This window comes from Cannabis sativa, unplaced genomic scaffold (assembly GCF_029168945.1).
Source record: "Cannabis sativa cultivar Pink pepper isolate KNU-18-1 unplaced genomic scaffold, ASM2916894v1 Contig5, whole genome shotgun sequence".
NCBI classification, from domain to species: Eukaryota; Viridiplantae; Streptophyta; class Magnoliopsida; order Rosales; family Cannabaceae; genus Cannabis; species Cannabis sativa.
The window spans coordinates 303,424-318,202 of NW_026870041.1; the positions used below are offsets into that span (position 1 = coordinate 303,424).

The 14,779-nt window shown below is 33.0% G+C and overlaps 1 protein-coding gene across 1 annotated transcript; it reads left to right on the forward strand.

The window, feature by feature from the left end:
• Window positions 1-12,033: 12,033 nt before the first annotated feature.
• LOC133033366 (rust resistance kinase Lr10-like) lies at window positions 12,034-14,746 on the forward strand. The gene is made up of 3 exons (XM_061108083.1): window positions 12,034-12,849; window positions 13,006-13,044; window positions 13,560-14,746. Exons 1-3 carry the CDS (start codon window positions 12,156-12,158, stop codon window positions 14,678-14,680), a joined length of 1,854 nt encoding a protein of 617 aa, XP_060964066.1. The 5' UTR covers window positions 12,034-12,155; the 3' UTR covers window positions 14,681-14,746.
• Window positions 14,747-14,779: the final 33 nt, after the last annotated feature.

The window sequence follows — 14,779 nt, forward strand, 5'->3', positions numbered from 1 at the left end:
CTTTTAAAATAATAATATTATGTGTACCAATATAAATTTGACATATGTACAAAAGTGTACACATAAGTACTTTATATTGGCAATTAACTATGAAAAATGAATGATATCTTGAATTTGCAAGCAATTCACTAGTTTTGGAGAGTTTTAACGGGTACAAGTAAAGTAATAGTTGAGAGAATTTAGCCGCAAAATACTCTTTTTAGTATAAAGATAATTTGAATATTTGGTGTATTTATTTTATCTTTTACTTCTATCCTTCATAAAATAAAGGAAGTGGAATTTTAAGATTTGGAAGGAGAAAGTCTACGTCCACTTCTCCCCACCCTCTCTTTCTCCCTCCTACCAGATAATGGAATTAACCACCCCTTTCAACTCTCTCCACCCACCCACCCACCCATTCTTTCTACCAAACATAGTGTTAATATCTAATTTACATTTATATGTTTCACTGCATAATAAAATAGGAAAATTTGAAAAACTATACTTTAAAAACTCTAATATTTTATGCTTAAACTAATACATTTTAAAATAAAACATATATGACACTTTTATAAAAAACACAAGAATAACCCTCAACCCAACCGAACCCTCAACCCCCTCACCCCCACTCCGACCACGAGACGACCCAGCCCCCTCACCCCCACTCCGACCACGAGACGACCCCCTCCTCCGACCGAGACGACTCCGACGGAGACCCACAGCCCCGATCCGACCGAGACGACTCCCACCGCCCCGACCCACATAACCTTCAATCTCAAATTTTAACCCACAACACCATCGGACCCAACCCACATAACCCATCAGACCCCCACCCATCGGACCATCAGACCCCCACATAACCCATCGGAGCCAACCCACATAACCCATCGCACCCCAACCCCATGAGAATGACCATCGGACCCCAACCCACAACCCCATCAGACCCAACCCACAACCCCATCAGACCCAACCCACAACCCATCGGACCCAACCCACAACCCCATCGGACGGCATCGGACCAATAGGAGGTCCGATGTCTTCAACCTCAGATCTCAAAAAATCCAAAACTGACCGAGGAAAAACTAACCGTCGACATATTCACGACTGCGGGTGGTGGTCGTGCGTGGCGTGGTCGGGGGTTGCTGTCGGTGGTGGTGGGTGGTCGTCGATGGCCGGGCGTGGTCGGGCGCTGAAGCCGTGGTCGTGCGTGGTCAGCGAGAGGGAGAGAGAGAAGTTTTGATTTTTGTTTGGGATTTTTTTTTCAAATAGGAGGGGTATTATGGGAAAAAATCAAATGTAGTCATATATGGGCAATTTTAATAAATATAGATTTAGGGAAATAATTTTAAAGTGCTTTATGGATAGTTTTTCAAATTTCTCATAAAATATATGGTAGATAGCAACATAAAATTATCTCTAATAGGAGATGTAACGTTGAGCTATATTTGACATAAAATTGGTTTTCTGATATTTCTATATCAAATTTTATTATCGTGTTTCATTACATAACTGTAAATATTAACGTAAAATTTAATATATCATTTAATGTAAAATTTATTAAAAATATAAAGTAATAATAATGTAGAAGTAAATATATGTGGGGTTTATACACTGCAAGTTAAACATTTTTGTTAGTTAAAATTTGTTTGTTAAATTCTGTTAAGTTGGTTGGTTTGTATACACTTATACTGGGTTTTATACATAAAGACCAATGTTACTATTCAATAGGAAGATAAAATAGTGAGAGTGAGTGTCATTGTAAAGGCCTGAGTTGTTCAAACTCTTGTCCCTTGAGAGAGCCATTTCAGTAAGAGCAAGATTCCATTTTGTGCATGTTTTTGTCACGGTCATGTATCAACTCTCAGCACCATCTTTAATCAATAAAGGTAAAAAGCTCAAGGCGGTTCTACCTAAGGAGTTTCTAACTTGTGATCGAACCTTGTAATCCAAAGTGTTCATACTCTGTTTTAACATTTTCTTGTTGTGCTTTTCTGATTTTAGTTTTCTTTGTTAGAGCAACTCCAAGGTAGCACTAAAACTTAGATTTAGTGTATAAAATCCATCCAACGTAGCACCAAAGTTTACAGCATATATACCGTGTGGCTACAGTAGATGGTATGTTAGAAAATTAATAATATACCCAAGATCTATTTGTATATAACATAGAACACAATAATAAGATATAATAATTAGGTATGTGTACCTGATTGATCCATAGCAATTATCTCAGTTTGATCCACAGCAGTTACTCCAATTTGATAGTGCAATACTATCAACTAAGTCTTCCTCCCTAGATCTCTAAATCAGAAGCAGTTTATTTTATCTGATTATCAAAAGGTATACAATTGTGATGAGACAATATGTATTTATAGAGTTAGGGAGGGGACTTAGCTACAAAACCCTAGTTGGGCTGGGCCTGCTCATCAAAGGCTTCAGTCAACTAGAAAAGCCCACACTTCTGCTTCACCTAGACTTTACACACAGATGATAAGCCCATTAACAATTGATCACCAACAACATGGGCTAACACAGCAAAGAACTATCCAATCAACCCAAGTTTTAATAAAACCAATAAAATTTAATGTAAGCCCAAATAAAAGTCTAACATTCTCCCACTTGGGCTACATTGATTTTAATACATATATATTATATATCAAAATAATTTTGTTTGAAAACGACTCATGGGTTGAACAACAGGAAAACATTTGTGGCCACTTTAAAAAATGATAGTTCTCTGATAGCATCTCGGCTTATCTTAGGTCCAATTTAACCTTTGATAATGAACTATGACAGTCATATTGTTTTTAACTCAACAAAAGACATTCATAATCACAAATACCAAAGTATTAAATCGACATGGTCAATAAGTCTAGTAGTGTGGTAAGGAATTATGTTCAACATGTGATCAATTTAAAATAACATAATATCCTTATCAGTCCTCAATTTCACTGATACCGTGATGCTTAATAAATAAGCCAGTGAAATTAAACATACACCACTTAAAATAAGTTAGTGTCACTAAATATGCTTAAAGAATTAAGCCAACAACATATCATTGTCAATAAGCAAATAAATTTAAAAGACAATGATCACAACAATATGAACCACATGCTTTCAATTCAATCATTCTCGAGAATATAACAAAACATAATTGAAAACATATCCATTCAATAATAAAAAATATTGAAACAAAAAAATGTAGTTCATAACTTTATTCAGAAAATTATAAATAATAATTTCTAAAAACAAACAGAAAACAAAACTCCCACTAACCCAAAAGATCAAAAGATTCTAAAATGCCCATATTAACATGTTTATTAAACAACACGGCACTTAACCCTTTGGTTAGAGGATCAGCTAACATCGACTCGGTCTTGCAATTTTCAATGACAATGTCTCCTTTCTTGACCAAGTCTCTGACAGTGAGATACTTTATTTCCATATGTTTAGAAGCACTACTAATCTTGTTATTCTTTGAAAAGAAAACAGCAGCATTATTATCACAATAGATTAGCATAGGTGTGGAAATAGAATCAACCACTCGTATCTCCGAAATAAAATTCTTCAGCCACAAAGCTTGCAAAGATGCCCCATAACATGCAACAAACTCAGCATACATAGTAGATGATGTGATCAAAGTACACGTTTGACACTCTTCCAAGAAATAGCGACACCACTTAGAGGTGAAAATATAGCCAGAAGTTGACTTCAAATCATCTACACAACCACCAAAATCTGAATCTGAATAACCAGCAACTCGAAGATTGTCAACATGCTTATACACAAGCATAAAACTCTTCGTTCTTTGAAAATATCTCAAAACTTTCTTGGCTGCAACCCAATGATCATGGCCAGGATCAGATAAATATCTCCCAAGAACATTTACTACGAAAGCTATGTCAGGTCGAGTGCAAACCTGAGCATACATCAAACTCCCTACTACACTTGCATAAGGGATGTTCTTCATTGCTCCTCTTTCCAAGTCGTTCTTAGGACATTGCTGCTTAGTGAACTTGTCCCCTTTCAGAATAGGAACAGAACCAGCTTTACACAAATCCATGTTGAACCTTCTGAGCACACGATTAATGTAAGCTTCTTGAGATAAGCCAAGAACTTTTCGATTCCTGTAACGATGGATCTCAATCCCCAAAACATAGGATGCCTCTCCAAGATCTTTCATATCAAAATTGGAAGACAGAAAATTTTTGGTCTCATTTAGTAGTGACAAATCACTACTTGCAAGTAAAATGTCATCTACATAAAGAACAAGAAAAATATAACGACTCCCACTGATCTTCATATAAATACACTGATCAAACTTGTTCTCTACAAAACCAAACGATGTCACAACCTTGTCAAACTTCAAGTACCACTGGCGAGATGCCTGTTTGAGACCATAAATGGATCGTTTCAACTTGCAAACTAAGTGTTCTTTTCCATTCTCCTTGTAGCCTTCAGGTTGAGACATATAGACTTCCTCATTCAATTCTCCATTCAGAAAAGCAGTTTTAACATCCATTTGATGCAACTCTAAATCAAAATGCGCAACTAAGGCCATAATAATTCTGAATGAATCTTTAGTGGAAACAGGTGAGAAAGTTTCAGTGTAATCAATACCTTCTCTTTGAGTAAAGCCTTTAGCCACTAAACGCGCTTTAAACCTTTCAAATTAGTCCCTTTTTATCCCTTTTAGCATTTAAAATCCACTTACAACCTATTGGTTTAAAACCATCAGGTAATAAAACTAGCTCCCATACACCATTTTTCTTCATGGAGTCGATCTCATCATCCGTAGCTGCTAACCATTTTGAAGATTGTGGACTATTAAGTGCTTCACTAAAAGTGACAGGATCCACAAAATGATCAATATCATATTCTCCTTCTCCAAGATAAACAAAATTATCATGACACTTTGTTGACTTCTTTTGTCTCTGAGATCTTCTTAGAGGAGGTACTTCTGGAATAACTTCTCTTTGTTGATCATTGTTTTGAATAACATCTTCCACAACTGGAATTTCTTCAATAACAGGATTCTCATTAACAATAGGAGCTTCATCATTAATAGGCCCTTCATCAATAATAGGACCTTCATCATCTTCGATATCGGGAGCAATGTATTCATCAACAATGGGAGCATTACCAACTGGAGTAGGATTGAGACTACTATTATCATCTCTTGAAAATGACACAGGAATACAAATTCCTTTAGATGACTCCCCCATTTCAAGAGATGTTGAAGGAATTTTTTTAGCAACATCAAATTCCGAAATTTAGCGATGCTGCGATTCAACAATTCGTGTACCACGAGTAGGACAGTAAAAGCGATAGCCTTTCGAGCGCATTGGATAACCAATGAAATAACAGCGATTTGTTCTCGGATCTAACTTTTTCAAATTAGGATCATAAATCTTTACTTCAACTGGACAACCCCATACACGAAGATGATTCAGACTAGGCTTCTGCCCAGTCCACAACTCAAAAGGGGTTTTGGGAACAGATTTACTCGGAACACGATTTAAAATATAAGTTGCAGTCATAAGTGCTTCACCCCATAAAAACTCTGGAAGATTTGTTCTACTCATCATACTTCTAACCATATCCATGAGAGTGCGATTTCTCCTTTCAGCAACGCCATTTTGCTCAGGTGAACCAGGCATAGTGTATTGAGCAACTATACCAATTTCTTGTAAGTACTCTGCAAAAAGCCCCATGTGTTGTCCAGATTCTATATAACGACCATAATATTCTCCTCCACGATCAGAATGAACAACTTTGATGACTCTTCCTAATTGTTTCTCAACCTCATTTCGAAAAATTTTGAGTTTATCAAGGGCGTCAGATTTTTCTTTAATTAAATAGGTGAATCCATAACGAGAAAAATCATCGATAAAAGTGATAAAATACTTATTTCTGCACAACGTGGTGGAATAAGGACCACTGATGTCCGTGTGGATAATTTCCAATAAAGATTGACTGCGGTTTGCAGTCTTCTTTCTTGTTTTAGTCAATTTTCCACGAGTACAATCAACACAAGTATCCCAATCAGAAGCATCAATAGGAGGAAGTATTTCAGATTTAATTAAACGATCAACCCTTTCTCTGGAAATATGACCCAATCTTTTGTGCCATAACAATAAGGATGTTTCCTTAATATGAGGTCTTTTACCCACAGTATTCACAACATTAAAAGAGGAATCTAAAGGAGCCAATGACAACTTGTAAAGACCATCAGAATAAAAGCAATTTCCAATAATTCGAGAGTCAAGCATAATGTCAACATTATCATTTGCAAAATGAAAAGAATATCCTTGTTTAACCAAAAGCGGAAGCGAAACTAAATTCCTTTTAAAAGTAGGAACATAAAAAGTATTGTTCAAAATAATCTTAACACGAGAATCAATAGGAACATCAACTAGATTAGATTCAAAACAAACACATACTAATGGATTACCTGATTGTGCTTGCTTCTTTTCTAACCAAGTCTTAAATTTGTGACAGTCCGTTCTCCGATGCCCCAATTTTTCACAAAAGTAACACTTCACATTAGAGTATTTGGACTTTCCATTGTTATTCTTCTGTTTATTCTTATGCTCCTTACCATTACCATTCTGTTTAGTAGCACCATCATTTTTATTCTTGAATTTTCCTTTTCCTTTGTTGGGCTTGAGGTGAGAAACATAGTTAGCAGATTCATTCTTCTCCCTTTTAAGCTTGCTTTCTTCAGCTACACACTGGAAATTAGGTCGCTGATAGTTCATGTTTGATTTTAAGTGTTGTAATTTTGTCTTGATAAAAATTTGAAAGAGGCAGGAAGATCATGAAGAGCTCGATGAATAATGAAAGAGTCAGGAAGAGGAATATTACGATCTTTCAACTTGGACCGAATATTCACCAATTTCAGAATAAAATCTCTCACTCCTTTTAATTTATCATACTTAATGGTTGTCATTTCATCCATTAGATGTCCAGCTTCAGCGTTTTCACCAGTGTCATATAGTTTTTCTACAGCATTGAAAAACTCTTTGGCATTTGTAGTGTCTGGCAAACCACTCAATAGATATTCAGGAATGGATCTTTTCATAGTAAGAAGACTAAGAAGACTTGACTTTTCCCATTGTGCATGATGAGTTCTCTGGGCAGCTGTACTTGAGTCAGTAAGATCAGCAGGTTTTTCTTCTCGTAGGCACAAGGCCAAATCCATTATGCCTAAAGTAAATTCCACATCTCGTTTCCATGTCTTGTAGTTGGAAGCATTCAAAATATGGATGGAAGCATTATTGTTGTTCATAGAAAAGGAGACTGAAAAATTCAAAAAATTAAAACTTGAATAAGCAATATGAGCAATGTATTAGAAAATATTGTAGAATCAACTGGTCATTATAAACTCCCCTTTGGGGTGAGAATATAACACACACATGATCTACCTTCATGAAGTTAACAACAAAGAAAAAATACATATCATTTAAGAATTTTATTACCTTTGGGCAAATAAATTTCTTAAAAATATGTATTAATTCAAGCAAAAAAATAATAATAAATTTATATATTTAAATTATTACCTTTAGGCAAATAATTAAAATATATATATTTAATATTAACTCACTTCATGGAATGTGAACTAATATATGTAAATACTACCTTTGGGCAAGTAATTACACATATAGTCAACCAAAAGATATAATATTTTCTTCAACATGTGAAATTTGGTGATAAAACAATCTTTGAAGATTAATAATTTTCAACTAAATTTCCAAAAGAGATATATAATTGCTTTTATTATATTGATAATCAAAAAATAAAGTGTCCACCATAACACATTATTTTTGTATCAAACAACCAAGTTTTATAATTTTAGAACAACAAATAATCAAAAGATGTGAATATGAGAAAATTGGTAGAGATTACATAGTCAAGATAAATCAAATAAGAGAGTGACTATGTCTGAAGGAACGAGAAGAAACCCAAAAAAATTTCTATGATCGATAGATTTCGAAAAATCATCAAAAAATATTTTTAATAATTTTTTTAACTACATAATTATTATTAAAATAATAATAATTATTTAACGGAATCAAAAAATTAATTAAAAATTATAGAAAAATCAGAAATTAAATTTTAAGCACGCTGGAAAAAAGAACGTCGAAAAATAACGTCTGACGTGGACCCACGCGCCCCCACGCGCTGCCTGCGCGAGTGGGCTTTGCGGTGGGAGTAGGGAAATTTGAACATCGGGCGGGTTCTCGGGTTTCGGGTTGGCGGGTTTCGGGTTCACGGGTTTCGGGTTCAAAAAATTGAAACCGAACCCGGACCCGAATAGGGCATGGGTTGGCGGGTTGGCGGGTTGGCGGGTCACGGGTTGACGGGTTTTGGTTGGTCGGGTTTAGCGGGTTGGCGGGTTGACCCGGTCAACTCGTCAACTCGGTCAACTCTTTAAAAAAAATTAATTTTTTATTCAAATAATTATTTTTTATTTTTTTATTTATTAAATTAAGCATATATAATATAACATTTTGTTCATAGTATCTAAGAAAAAAAATACATAATCAATCTAACCAACAAACAAACAACCTATTTATCAAAGATTCAAATCAAACTTCATATTCATGTTCATGAATCATGATAAAAGTGAAAACTAAAATATTTCAAAATACATCCATATCCAATATCCATAATCCATAAAAATCTAAAGTCCATATTATATATATATATATAAAGAGTAATAAAAGAAATATATATATATATATAATATATTTATAAACCGGGTTGGTGGGCGGGTTCGCGGGTTCAACCCGAAACTCGGTACCCCTAAAATCTCAACCCGCCAACCCACCCGAAGGGTACCGAATACCCAACCCGCCCGAAACTTTTTTAAAATTTTTTTTTTGCGGGTTCACTAGTTCGGGTTCGGGCGGGTTGCTCGGGTTCGGGTCAAACCCGTTCAAAATGTTCAGCCCTAGCTGGGAGTCCTTCTTCTTCCTCCAGCCGGGTTGGAGGCGGGTCATGTGACCCGGTTCGGCCCAGTCGGGTCTGCTCGTGTTTTCCGGCCAAAAAATCGACGAAAACACCGGATTTTGCATGGGTTTAGTTCGGGAATCGATTTCTAGTCAATCTATGTCTCTAATTTCGGCTATTAATTGCTAAAAAAAAAAAATAGATCTAAAGAAAAGCTATCCAAAAAATAAAGAACATAAAAAAAATTATTTGGATATCAATCTTGATCAAAATACAAAATTAATCATTGAAGAACATTCATAAACAATTAAGAGATATCTATAATCAATTTTAGATTAAAAAACAATAAAATCAAAACACACAAATTATAATTTTATAATGTAATTATATAAACCCTAAAACTTTAAAGTTAAAATTCTCATAATATACATAATGATTTCATGCATATAATATATCAATAGAACGAGAATTTAATGATATACAAAACTCCTAAAGTTTTAAGATTTAAAAAACAAAAAATTCAACATAAAATAATAACGAAATTAATATGTAATTATGGATAATTAACATATACAAATTAATTATACTAATTATAGGTTCTAAATCATATACAATAGGCAATCTGATACCACATGTTAGAAAATTAATAATATACCCAAGATCTATTTGTATATAACATAGAACACAATAATAAGATATAATAATTAGGTATGTGTACCTGATTGATCCATAGCAATTATCTCGTTTGATCCACGAGCGATTACTCCAATTTGATAGTGCAATACTATCAACTAAGTCTTCCTCCCTAGATCTCTAAATCAGAAGCAGTTTATTTTATCTGATTATCAAAAGGTATACAATTGTGATGAGACAATATGTATTTATAGAGTTAGGGAGGGGACTTAGCTACAAAACCCTAGTTGGTGGGCTCGCTCATCAAAGGCTTCAATCAACTAGAAAAGCCCACACTTCTGCTTCACCTAGACTTTACACACAGATGCTAAGCCCATTAACAATTGATCACCAACAACATGGGCTAACACAGCAAAGAACTATCAAATCAACCCAAGTTTTAATAAAACCAATAAAATTTAATGTAAGCCCAAATAAAAGTCTAACATGGTATATATGCTGTGGCACTGTAGCTACGACATTCTTTTTTTTTTAATTATTATTATATATTATTTAATTTATATTATAGGTATTGATATATATTATTATTTGTATTTATAAAATTAAAAATGTTATTTTTACAATACACTCCCTTAAAATAGATCAATCGATGCAATTCTATTTATTGTATCTGGGATAATTTTTTAGCTTAATTTTTGTATAGTCGTCTATATTATAGTTATTTAAGACATCTTACAAAATTTCAAAAAATTTGAAAAAATTTAACATGCCGAAAACAAGGTTCAAACTGCCTATTGCACACGAAACTCTTTTATTTTATATGCGCGTGAAATAGACTGTTTAAATCCTATTTTCGGCGTGTTAATTTTTTTTTTTGAATTTCTCAAAATTTTACAAGATGTCCTAAATAACTGCAACGTAGACGACCATGAAACAAATTAAACTAAAAAATTCTCTCATATGCTGAAATAAAGAGGGGTGCATCGGTGGATCCTTAATGTATTGTAGAATTTTAGATTATTTTTTTTATGGTCATGTACATAATAGTTATTTAAAATATCCAGTAAAATTTCAAAAAAATTTAACACGCCGAAAATAAAATTCAAACTATCTATTGCACGCGTCTCTTTTATTTAGATGGGTGCATTGTAAAAGCACATTTTAATTTATTGTGTGTAAATTTAAATGTGAATACTATAATTATTTTTATTTTATTAAAAAATTAATATAATAATAATGAATATTTTTTTAGGATAATTTTTGGTGTTGTGGTTGGAGTAAAAATATTTTTTGACACCAAACTTAGTGATAGTGTGACACCAAATTTGGTGAGCTCGTTGAAAATGCTCTTAGTCTTTAATTTCTGTGTGTTTGTTATGCTCTTGGAGGGTGATTGAATCACCACAATATAAAATTTAATAATAAAATAATAATACTAATAGAAGTCATTTAATACAAAGGAACATGTATAATGGTAAATATAAAAGCACGATATTTATTGTGATGCATATTTTCTATCATGCTATATTGTGATTTATATTTGGATCACTTTTTGTTATGTGACAAATTTACATTACAATTGAGCATACTATTTGAGTAGACTTTTTATAAAGTGAGCTATATTTTGTATTTTTATTACTTATTTGCATCTTTATTGGAGATGCTCTTAGTATCCAAAATTTTGCGTTTGTAAGGGATATAAATTTAATGATATTTTACTAGTGGCATAAATACTTAATGTTTGTAAAATTTTAATTTATCAATTTTTTCTAATTCTTCTTTTAATAAATTCAAAGTAGAGATTGTACTGATAAAATTAAATAAAAATTACAATTTTACTAATATTTAGTACTTAAGCTGCTAAAAAAATCATTTAGTTTATGCTGCTCACAAACTCTAATATTTGAATATTCATGCCAAAATTATCCCTAAAATATATAAACCTTTAGGGTGTTCGGTCCATCAATGCACCCCTCTGTTTCGGTATCTGAAAGAATTTTTTAGTTTAATTTTTTTTATGCTCGTCTATGTTGCAGTTATTTAAGGCATCCTGTAAAATTTGAGAAATTTAAAAAAATTTAATACACCGAAAAATAGGATTCAAATAGTCTATTATACGCTAGACTCTTTTAGTTTATACGCATGTGAAATAAATTGTTTGAATCTTATTTTCAGCATTTTAAAATATTATGAATTTTTTAAAATTTTACAAAATATCTTAAATAAGCTATGATATAAACAACCATAACAAAAAATGAGACTAAAAATCTCACAGATGCATGGAGAAACCCCATTCTTTAGAATTTTCCAAACCTTTATCCAGTGGAAATCTACTCATCAACATCTATTAGGAGACTTTTGAAAAACCCAACAAGTGAAGTCCTCACCGACAAAGACAGCTACCATAACTTTTAACTTCATCTATTAGATTCATTATAATTATTCTCTCATCCAAGTCAACCAAAAATAATAAGTCTTTGTGACTCTTACTCTTACCCAAAAAGTAGTACAATAATTCAACTACACAAACAACTAACCACTCTTCTCCTCTTTTGCATTAAAAAATCCTTACCCCATCTTCAACCTCAACAATGTCTTCAAAAATTCCTCTCTTCATTTTCTTATTCATTTTAACTCAAAATTCTCTTCTTCTTCTAACCTCAGCTCAAGCAAAGAAATCTCTTCCAAAATGTCACCCAATCTTATGTGGAAGAAATCAAAATCAGATGAGCCCATTCAACAACAAGATCATGAGCCCAGAATGTGGGGCCCTAAAATTGAATTGTTCTCAAGATGGGCCAAGGATCCAATTGAAAAAACAAGGCCATTGGTTTAAAATTGAGAACATTTCTCAATCTCAACCACAATCTTTAATCTCTATTGATATCAAAGATTCACTACCCTCAGATTTGAGTGAAAGTTGTAAATTAATGAATCAATATTCTCTTCCAAGCCCCACTGATTCATCTCATTTCTCTTCTTATAATTTTACAGCTGAGGTCACTTCAACACTTTACAATTGTACCCCTAATATTGGGTCTATTGCCAAAGATTTTGTTAGGACTGATTGTAAAGGGTATGATTTTTACTATAAGCCACCAAATATGAGTTTTCCTTACCAAAAACAATGCCCAAATGTTACTCTTCCATTTTATTCACCTTTTATTCCTTTTACTTTACATTTGAAAATAAATCCTTATTGTTTTGGATGTGATTTGGGAGGTGGGAAATGTCACAATAGTACTACTCAAAGTCAATTTCATTGTACTTTGTTCCCTCAAAAAGGTAATTTTTTTTTTTTTGGTCTAATTATTATTCTGAATTTATATACAAATTATCATATTTCATTGTTATTTTTATGTGGGGATCTGGCTTTATTTGTTAATCAATACATTTAGCTATGTGAATCTGAGCATTTTGATTTTTGTTTCTTCTTTTCAGGACCAAAGAAGAAAAAGCTAAATTTAGGAGTGGAAGTAGGTAAGAGTTCTTCTCAATTGAATTAGTGATTATTTTAGACATTTTCCCATTTCTATCCCATGTTTTTTTATTATTTTTCAATTTATATTTATAGAAAAAAAAATCCATTACATTCTCATTCTTCATCAAATAAGATAGATTGATATAGTAATAATAAAATTTTTATACTATTTATTGCTGAATCATATGAAATTTTACTTAATTCCATATATAATATAAATAGATAGAACAATACGTATGAACAGAGAAACAAAGAGAATTTTTTTTTTAAGTCGGAATTTGCAATGGGTACCAAAGGAAAGGGGTGGTTGATAAATGAAGATTTTTGGTGTTTTTTTCTCTTTAGAAACACCTTGTGTGAAATATTAATAAACATATTTATAAGGGGAAAAAAATATGTATGGGCATTTGAGTTTGGAAAATAAAATTGGGCAAAGTAATAGCTTCTCTGTTTTGGTAAATATTTTGCAATGTGAGTTTGTCATTTTTCTTTCTTTCTTTCTTTCATAATGCAGCTATTATTTTTGGTGGAATTGGTACACTTGTGATTATGCTAATATGTTGTTGGAGGACATTTTGTTGGAAGAAACATAATCATGTTCATCAAAGTATTGAGGCATTCATAAAAAATTGTGATCCTCTTCAAGTTAGAAGATACACGTATTCCAACATCAAAAAAATGACAAACTCATTCAAAGAAAAGTTAGGCCAAGGAGGTTTTGGTAGTGTCTACAAAGGAAAATTACTTGATGGGCATCTTGTTGCAGTGAAGATGTTAAATGAATTCAAAGCCAATGATGGAGAAGATTTCATGAATGAAGTTGAAGCAATAAGCAGAACTTCCCATGTCAATGTTGTCCGATTGTTAGGGTTTTGCTTCGAGGGCGCGAAAAAGGCTCTCATTTATGAGTTCATGCCTAATGGCTCTCTTGAAAAATTCATTTATCATGAAAATGAAAGTGAAGAGAATTTTAAGTTGGATTGGGAAACATGTTATGGAATCTCACTTGGCATTGCTAGAGGACTTGAGTATTTGCATAGAGGTTGCAACAAGAGAATTTTACATTTCGATATTAAGCCTCATAACATTCTTCTTGACGCAGAATTTGTGCCCAAAATCTCTGATTTCGGCCTTGCCAAAGTTTGCACCCGAAAAGATAGTTTACTCTCAATGTTGGGTCCAAGAGGTACAATTGGGTACATAGCTCCTGAAGTTATCTATAGAAACTTCGGAGCGGTTTCTCACAAGTCTGATGTGTATAGTTTTGGAATGATGATTTTAGAAATGGTTGGTGGGAGAAAAAACATGAATGTTTCAATTGATAATAGTAGCGAAATATATTTCCCGCAATGGATCTATAAGAGACTTGAGGCCGAAGAACTCGGCCTCAAGAGGATTATGAATAGAGAAGAGAATGTAAAAGTGAGGAAGATGATTATGACAAGCTTGTGGTGCATACAAACCGATCCATCGAGTCGACCAGCAATGAGTAGAGTCATAGAAATGTTGGAAGGTAGCCTTGAATCATTGCAAGTACCACCGAAGCCTTTCTTGTGTTCTTCACCAAGCTTACCAAGCTCATCACCATCTTGTTCTTCTAACACATTTGTATCTCTACAAATCTCAAACATATGAATGAAAGCACTTGGTAGTTATTTAAATTTTAAACTCACTATTAATAAAAGTTCAATGAAAGACAAAGGGAAAGGTATTTTCTATTTTTTATTTTTTTTA